The sequence below is a fragment of the Heterodontus francisci genome, chromosome 7 (genome assembly GCF_036365525.1).
Source record: "Heterodontus francisci isolate sHetFra1 chromosome 7, sHetFra1.hap1, whole genome shotgun sequence".
In the NCBI taxonomy this organism is placed as follows: domain Eukaryota; kingdom Metazoa; phylum Chordata; class Chondrichthyes; order Heterodontiformes; family Heterodontidae; genus Heterodontus; species Heterodontus francisci.
The window spans coordinates 103,563,612-103,571,961 of record NC_090377.1 but is presented as its reverse complement, the minus strand read 5'-3'; the positions used below and the strand labels follow the sequence as shown (position 1 = coordinate 103,571,961).

General features: G+C 42.8%; 1 protein-coding gene across 2 annotated transcripts; it reads left to right on the top strand.

Moving 5' to 3' along the window:
• Positions 1-5,386: 5,386 nt before the first annotated feature.
• Positions 5,387-7,337, top strand: LOC137372205 (gamma-crystallin S-1-like). 2 transcript variants are annotated; one of them, XM_068035820.1, is made up of 3 exons: positions 5,387-5,395; positions 5,492-5,734; positions 7,062-7,337. In XM_068035820.1, exons 1-3 carry the CDS (start codon positions 5,387-5,389, stop codon positions 7,335-7,337), a joined length of 528 nt encoding a protein of 175 aa, XP_067891921.1. The 2 variants fall into 2 exon arrangements, with proteins under 2 accessions (XP_067891921.1, XP_067891922.1); XM_068035821.1 differs by having other exon boundaries at positions 5,492-5,738; positions 7,072-7,337.
• Positions 7,338-8,350: the final 1,013 nt, after the last annotated feature.

Below are 8,350 nucleotides of genomic sequence, written 5' to 3'. Positions count from 1 at the left end.
TGAGGGAGACGTGAAAGCATTTTTTGTATCTTTTGAGAAACTGGAAAGGCAGTTAAAATGGCCAGTTGAGAGCAGGACTCTTCTGGTGCAAAGTAAGCGAACAGGAAAAGCACTTGAGGTTTATTTCTTGTCGCCAGATGAGAGTTCATCCAATTATGAACTGGTAAAAAATGCTATCCTCGGGGCATATGAGCTAGTACTGGAAGCCTACCGCCAGAAGTGCGAACCCTCAGGAAGCAAGCTGGTCAAACCTACTTGGAGTTTGAGAGATATAAGCAACTGGCTTTTGACCAGTGTTTGATAGCTGTTAAAGTGCAGCCTAGCTATGAAAACCTATGTGAGGTGATTTTGCTGGAGGAATTTAAAAACTCTCTCCCCCTCTCCATAAAGACTCATGTGGAGGAACAAAAAGTGCATAGAGCAAGGCAAGCCGCAGTTCTGGCTGATGAGTTTACTCTAATGTACAAGTCGGTTCCCCAGGGGAAAACCTTTCCTCGTCAACCCCACAAATCTGAAAAGGACGATGGGTGGGAAGATGATAGGAGCCCAAGCAGTCCTGGGAGAGAAAGAAAAGCAGGACACACAGGTGGCCCTGCTCCAGACAAAAAGGAAGGTTCTGTGAGTAGGAGTGAGACACAGAGACCTGTGTGTTTCCATTGTAATAAGGAAGGCCATCTAAGAGCTGACTGCTGGAAACTACGGTCAAAGACTGTAGTGTTAATCAGGGCACACCCGCTCGGTGAAGGAGAAAGGACCCTGATGGAAAGCACAGCTGAATAAGCTGTGGCTTTAACTGCAGCAGTCATAAAGCCCAGAAGACATACTGCTGTGGGTGCAGGAAAATTTAATAGGATTCCTGAAGGTTATCAGGATCTTGTGTCTGAAGGGAGAGTAACCCCATCTTCTGCGAGTGGGGCAAGCAAGCCCATAGTAATCCTCAGGGACACGGGCCCACCAGATCCCTTTGACTGGAAAAAGGCCTTTCCCCCAGAGAGTGCAGTAAATACCAAAATGGTGATGAATGGTATTGGAGGGCAGTGTACGCCTGTACCTTTACATCGGATGCACTTGCGACCGGTGAGCGTAGGAATTGTCCCTAGTTTGCCTGTGGACAAGGTTGACTTGCTCCTAGGTAATGATCTGGCGGGAACGAAGGTGGTAGCTTCCCCAGTAGTGAAAGAGAGGCCACAGGAGGTCAGAGAGACAGGGCAGTGGCAGGAGACGGTGCCCTGCAGTTCCCCTACATGTGCAGTGAATCGGGCCATGATCAAACCAGTTCCCCCAGAGGAGACTGAATTGGCACTGCAGACAGATGATCATGCGGTCTGTCTGTCTGAAACTTACTTGGAAAGCTAGAGGATCCATGAAATCGATTAAATGGATCTTCCCTGGCTGAGGCTCAGCAAGCCAACCCAGTATTGAAAGTGTTAGCACAGGCTGCCCAGACTGATATTGAAGCAGAGGGAGTCCCTGATTGCTACTATTTAAAGAATGAAGTACTGATGAGGAAATGGAGTTCTCCTCACAGACCTGAGGACAAAGAGTGAACAGTGGTTCACCAGTTAGTGGTGTCGCAGAGGTACCGGGGAGAAATGTTAAGAATGGCCCATGAAATTACAATGGCTGTACATGTCGGTATGCAGTAATTCAAAGCCCGTATAAGGCAGCATTTTGACTGGCCAAAACTCCACAAAGATGTGTACTGCAGTAGTTGCCACATGTGCCAGGTTGAGGGGAAAGCCAATCCTACAGTGACATCTGCACCCCTAAATCCTGTACTGGCATTTGGAGGACCCCCCCAGCAGAGGACTGGTGAATTGCAAGGGACCACTGTCGAGAACAAAAGAGGACAAACAGGCACAGGGCTGGCAAGAAGTTAGAGAGGAAAGGGAAAACAGGGACTAAAAGGGCGGGTTAAAGGAGATCTGAGAGGATTCCCAAATGGAAACCTCTACTGTCCATTCAGCCAACCCCAAAGTTTTTGAAAAATTGGACCCCACATCTTCCTATGTAAATTGTTATGACTGACTGCTCCAGTCAAAGCCCCCAATCAAAATATATAATTCTGATTGTGTTGGGAGAAATGCACTGTTAATTCAATCCCGTCTTTCCACAGATTGCATCACATATCATTTTAAACTTTCCAAATTAAAGAAAGACCCAGCCAAATTGTACCATCTATGAACCCCCGAATGAGGCTAACCAAACCAGGTGTCTTTAAATCAACAAATTAACTGTTTAATTAGAAAAACTAAATTCTTAAACACTACTAAGATATAAACAGCATTTAAAAGGAGGAAAAAATAGAGACCTTGCAGATTTACACTCCTGCCGGATGTGGAACAGTCCAAGGTTGCTTGAAATCCCACAGCCGTCGGATGGAAAAAAAAGGTTCTTCAACAGTAGAATAGTCCGTAGTCTAATTCAGAAGTTGAAATTGTTGCTCCATCTCCAGCGATGAATTTCAACAACTAATAACTTGCAAACTCATTTTAATGAATCAATTTGGCTTTAGAATTTTTGAGGGATAAAAGATTGTCACAGTCTAACTTCCCTTCCTTCAGTTTAAATTATCAGAGATCTCTGTTTTGGCTTGATGTTTTAGAATTTTGAGAGGGAATAATAAACAAAGATTGAATTCTCTTCCTTCAGTTTAAATGGTCTGAGAGCCCTCCTTTCAGGTGCTAACACAGAGCTGTCTGTCTGTTTCTCCAGTTAGAACAGTCTGTTTCAACTAAAAAGCTAGTTCAAAAGATAATTGCAACATTGTATATCTGGTCCTTGGTCTCTGAATGGCTGTTGCCGGGTAACCAGGATGCATTTTTTAAAGCTGGTTGGTTCCATCTCCACATGGTTATATCCAATTGCAACCTTACAGCCTTAAAGGCACACCACATACTTCCTGAAAACAAAAACAGCAGGATCAAACAAGATGCAGACACCACAAGCACCCAACCAGAGTTGCTGACCACATTTACAGGAACCTGTAAGGACAAAGAAAGTCCTCAAGAGGTCAGAGAAACCGTGAAGGTGATGCCTCACATAGTCAAAGTGCTGCAGGGAAGTGCAGTAGAATCTGGACAAATACCTGCAAGCAGGAATGTTGCAGAGGACAAAGTGAAGACTAGTAAAGAATTCTCCCTCACAGTCATGAAAAAGGGAAAAAAACATCCCCTAAAGTGAAAAGCACTTGCATGATTCATCAGTGCACCAAAAAAGTGATCAGACTGGATCCACCCACCGCTGATTCTCATGATCAGAACTCCAAACCAGGCCAACAAAATCTAACCTTCCCACTGCAGACCTCAACAAGAACAAAGGCACCCTAGACAGACAGTCATGGAACTATGCAAACTGCAAACTTCCCCAAAAATCACATATTTATGGGGGTGCCCACTCCCAACATATTGCACGCTGATAGTGAAGAAAATTCAAACCCCTGTGGGCAACACATAACTATCTCATACCCACCTCACGGGAAAAGGGGCAGATTAAAGCAGCACTGCTACAAAGGAAAGACAGACTGTAACAATTTTTAAGATTTCGGAATGATTGAGAGGAATGCATGTGTGTTTTCCTGTACTTTCTCTTCTATCTATTTTTATAATGAAATGTCGCATTTCATTCTGCTGGATGTGGAGGTGTGATGGACACCACACCTTTCAGATGGAAATATATTAATTTCGGCATATGGAAAATTATTATTTGAACATTTACTGGACATTGAAATGACTTGTTTAAAAAGACCACAGAACAGTGGCTGAAAACATGGCTGCACATTTGCATTCTAAAGGACAGTTGCATGGAGAGACAATGGGAACACTCCCTGATGCAATTAGCCAGCTGGGTTTTGTTAATAGTGATGATCAAGATACACTGAGGGTCATTGAATGTGTCAGAGCCAGCATTCCACCTCCCACTGAGAGTGTCTGGTAAGCTGTGAGGAATCCACAAACTTTGCAGGTGAGGCTGTCTCAAGAAAAAAGCTAGTCACATGACTAACCTGCTGGCCACCTGGAGTTAATTGAATTGTGTTCATAGAGCAGTTTTTGTAAGAGACTGCAGTTGAACTTCAAGAAGAGAGCACTCCCTCTCTCTGTCTCTCTCTCTTTCTCACGCAAAGTTCCAAGGACACACAGAAGTAACTCAAGCCTCAAGGCAGAAGACTCCTGCAGCCTTCTGGTACCAGCTAAACAAGTTTGAAAGTGTGCACTGGGCCCCAATGAGAATTGCAAGACTTAACTTCAATCAAAAACTTTACATCCAACCCAGAATCAGGTAACTGAACTCCATCTATTACTTAAAACCTTTCCCCCTTAGTTCTTTCTTTTCCTTTGTCTCTATTTGTGTCTGTGTTTATCGCATATGCATGTGAGCGTGCTTGCATTGCGTATTCTTAATAGTTTAACTGAGTTAGAGTTTCAAGGTTAAAAAATTTACACCTTTCTTGTTTAAATCTGAGAAAACCTGTCTCTGTTTGATTCCTTTACAATTACAATTAGAAAGCAATGAGCAAGGACTCACTGAGCAGAAGCTAAAAACACGGTGTTGTAAAAATTAAACCCTGTTACATACAAACCAGGAAAAGGCTGAGAGGGGAGCCCGAGACCCCTGCCTCACCTGGTCGTAAATTTTTTTTTCGAACCCACGAAAGAATCCTGCTCCCCTCCACCAGTACGTACATGCTACAAATGACTTTGAACACATGACCATCTGCCTTTCTATTATTCTGTTTAGTGTTCAAAGATGATTTAAGCTAACCTGAAATGTATAACAAAGTGAAAGATAGTAAACATCAAACTTTCATTGATTAAAAGATGAAACTGTGAATGGACTGTAATCGGTGTTAATAAACACCACCCTCAAAATTGCAGTGGCAATGCCATCAAATAAAGCTTATGAACTTTGAAGCACATTCTCAAATCTAAATAAACGGACAGTTATACTTCTGTCGATTATGTAGAAAGCAACTTGATCTGGATATGCACACCTGCAACTTGACCAATTTGGAATAAACTTCAGCCATTACACTGAACTGCTGGAAATATACCCGGTTGAATGTGTAATGACAACTGTTTGAGAATTTTAGTGGAAGCAGACTATGGGGAGCACAATGGCCTCCAATGCATTGTTGCCTTCTTTCACACAATTAAAATGACAAGAAGGCAAAATGCAATCAATGGGACATAGGTGCCTTAAATTCATTTTCTTTACAATCAGTGTATGTGTCATGTGTTTTGCTGTTTTTGTGCTGACTTCAAACCATTGCAATCATTAAAATAACAAAAAGGAGTGCCCAGCGAAGCCTTTTTACCCAACACATAAATACCAAGCTGTGTGAAGCAGTGAAACATTCAGTCGGTTACAAGCTAACTGTGATCTCAAAATGGGAAAGGTAAGGAAAACACAGAGTTTATATAATGTATTAGAATTCTTCATTCAGTATAGCCTAGTTTGAGAAATTAATTTACAAACCTACGTCTTTCCACAGATTATCTTTTACGAGGACAGGAACTTCCAGGGTCGGCACTATGAGTGCAGTACTGACTGTGCTGACCTGCACTCTTACTTCAGCCGCTGTAACTCCATCCGTGTTGACAGTGACTGGTGGGTGCTGTATGAGAGACCCAATTACATGGGATACCAGTATGTTCTGAATAAGGGAGAATATCCTGACTACCAGCGCTGGATGGGATTCAATGACAGCATCAGGTCATGTCGCACCTACCCATATGTGAGTTACCTTTGGTGGTTTATATGTTCTACCCAAAGTGACACTTAGAAAATGATCAGTGACATTTGAGTTTATGTGCATCAGCAGTGAAGAGTCATCAGCTGTTTCCACAGGACTGATTTTAACTTTCAGCGGTGGTGATTAACAGGTAGTGGATTGTCTGCCTGTCACACATCCTGCCTGATTTACTGATCCACTACCACCCATTTGTACGTGCAGTTAATTTATACGGGTTGGTTCTTAAGTCAATAGTTGCGCAAACTGGGAAGAAAGTTCTCGGCGGAGATGTTTAGTTTAGTTTAGTTTAGAGATACAGCACTGAAACAGGCCCTTCAGCCCACCGAGTCTGTGCCGACCATCAACCACCCATATATACTAATCCTACACTAATCCCATATTCCTGCCACATCCCCACCTGTCACTATATTTCCCTACCACCTTCCTATACTAGTGGCAATTTATAATGGCCAATTTACCTACCAACCTGCAAGTCTTTTGGCTTGTGGGAGGAAACCGGAGCACCCGGAGAAAACCCACGCAGACACAGGGAGAACTTGCAAACTCCACACAGGCAGTACCCAGAATTGAACCCGGGTCGCTGGAGCTGTGAGGCTGCGGTGCTAACCACTGCGCCACTGTGCCGCCCTAGCCGACAATAGCCTATTGCAAAAGTCCTGAATATCGGGGATATAATTGGATACATTTGTTCATAATTATTCAGATATTCAGAACTGAAAGCCAAATTGGTGCATTGACAATGTAGGAAGTAATAATGTCACCTACAGCTAGAGTAAGATGGTGATTGAGAGAGGGAGTGGAACTGACTGGGTAGCTCTGTAGAGAGCCGGCATGGACTCGATGGTCCGAATGGCCTCTTTCTGTGCTGTAAATGGCTCTATGACTGGCTAAAACCTGCTGACAGACATGTTTGCACCCATCCCTTTCGTCTTGCTGTAATTGTAGGAAAGATAAAGCTGCTCCACACAGTGAAGGAACCTCATTACAGTGGGAACCAGAATAACATTTAGATTTTTATTGATATTGATAAACCTCCATCTGCATGCACCAACTAATATCAGTCCAATGTACACTCTTACAGATAATTCACTGATTTAGTATAAAATGCAGAAACTGCTTGCTGTTAACAAGCCTCATACATAATTAACCTATTGAATTGATGTGAATAAATCATCTCAGCTTTGCTCTCATTGTTGATGTCATCATTGGGCCCCATTAGATTCCTTCCTTTACAAAGTTTCTCTTTTTCTACATATACCAAATGTATATTTGCAGTTTCATCACTAATGTCATTTCATTTCTATTACAGTACAGGGGAGGCTCCTACAGAATGAAGATTTACGAGAGGCCTGACTTTGGAGGACAGATGATGGAATTCCAGGATGACTGCCCATCTGTCTATGATCGTTTCCGTTACCGTGACATTCACTCCAGCCATGTGATGGACGGTTACTGGATCTTCTATGAACATCCCAACTACAGAGGCCGACAGTACTTCATGAGACCCGGTGAATACAAGAGATACAGTGACTGGGGCGGCTACAATTCAACTATCGGGTCTTTCAGACGAATGAGGGATTTCTAGTCTGTCATTGTAAAACATGATCTGATTTTATTGAATTATTTATGAACATAATAAAATACTCTCTATTACATTGTCATCTTGTTCAATTCACTTATTTCTGGATCCTCATACAAATTGTCCAAAACAGTGCTGGTATCTGGTAGTCTCATGCAGAATATTTTACCACAATGATCTCAGCTATATGATTATCATTAAAGCGAATAAATAGAGAAGCAGAAAATGTGTGGGCCAGGAGACTGCCAGAAAAGCTGTGAATGGGCCAATAGCACCATCCACTGCTGATCTTGCTGGAGTTTGTGCACTCAGTAGATTATCTCATTGATATGGGGCTGCAGGCACTTATTGTTGGCCTGAACATCCTCCGATAAGGAATACCTCCACCTTTCTGTGGCTGGTATTCTTCAATGCACCAGTTCTAACAGTCTCCAGTGCTCCACCAGTGCATTTTTAGACTGGATAAACTGGAATTTGCAACATACATAGTCCCTACTTGCAGCACCACCTCATTTGAGGTTTTCTTGAACACTGGGTTGATGAAGACAGATTCGAAGGAAAGGAAAACAGTATCCAATGAGAGAGAACCATTAAGAATATCAGCTAACATAGGAGCCAAGAAGGGAAGTCTGGTGCTCAGCAATTTAGTGAGAATAGGATCAAGGGATCAGGAGATGGTTCCCATGGACAAGAAGAGCTTGGAGAGGGCATGAGGGGTGATAGGAGAGAAATTAGAGAAAGATACAAGATCAGGGCCAGAGCAGGGGAGATCTTCAGAGGATTTTTGGTCTTGTGGGCTCGGGGAAGATGGACAGGGGCAGCCACACAGTGAATGTGTCAAGAGAATGTGACTCTTTCAACGAAAAACACACTAGGAAGCATATCACATGACAAAAGTATGTCGTGCAATTTTTGTTTTCGGAAAATATCTATTTCTGCTATGAGTCAATATATCTATTACTTACATTACACATCTGAACAGCTTTGAGACATCCTGCGATTGTGAAAGCTGCTATATA

Coding starts and splice junctions, on each gene's coding strand:
- LOC137372205 (XM_068035820.1), top strand. Junction 5,735..7,061: donor CATGTCGCACCTACCCATAT/GTGAGTTACCTT, acceptor TTTCTATTACAG/TACAGGGGAGGCTCCTACAG.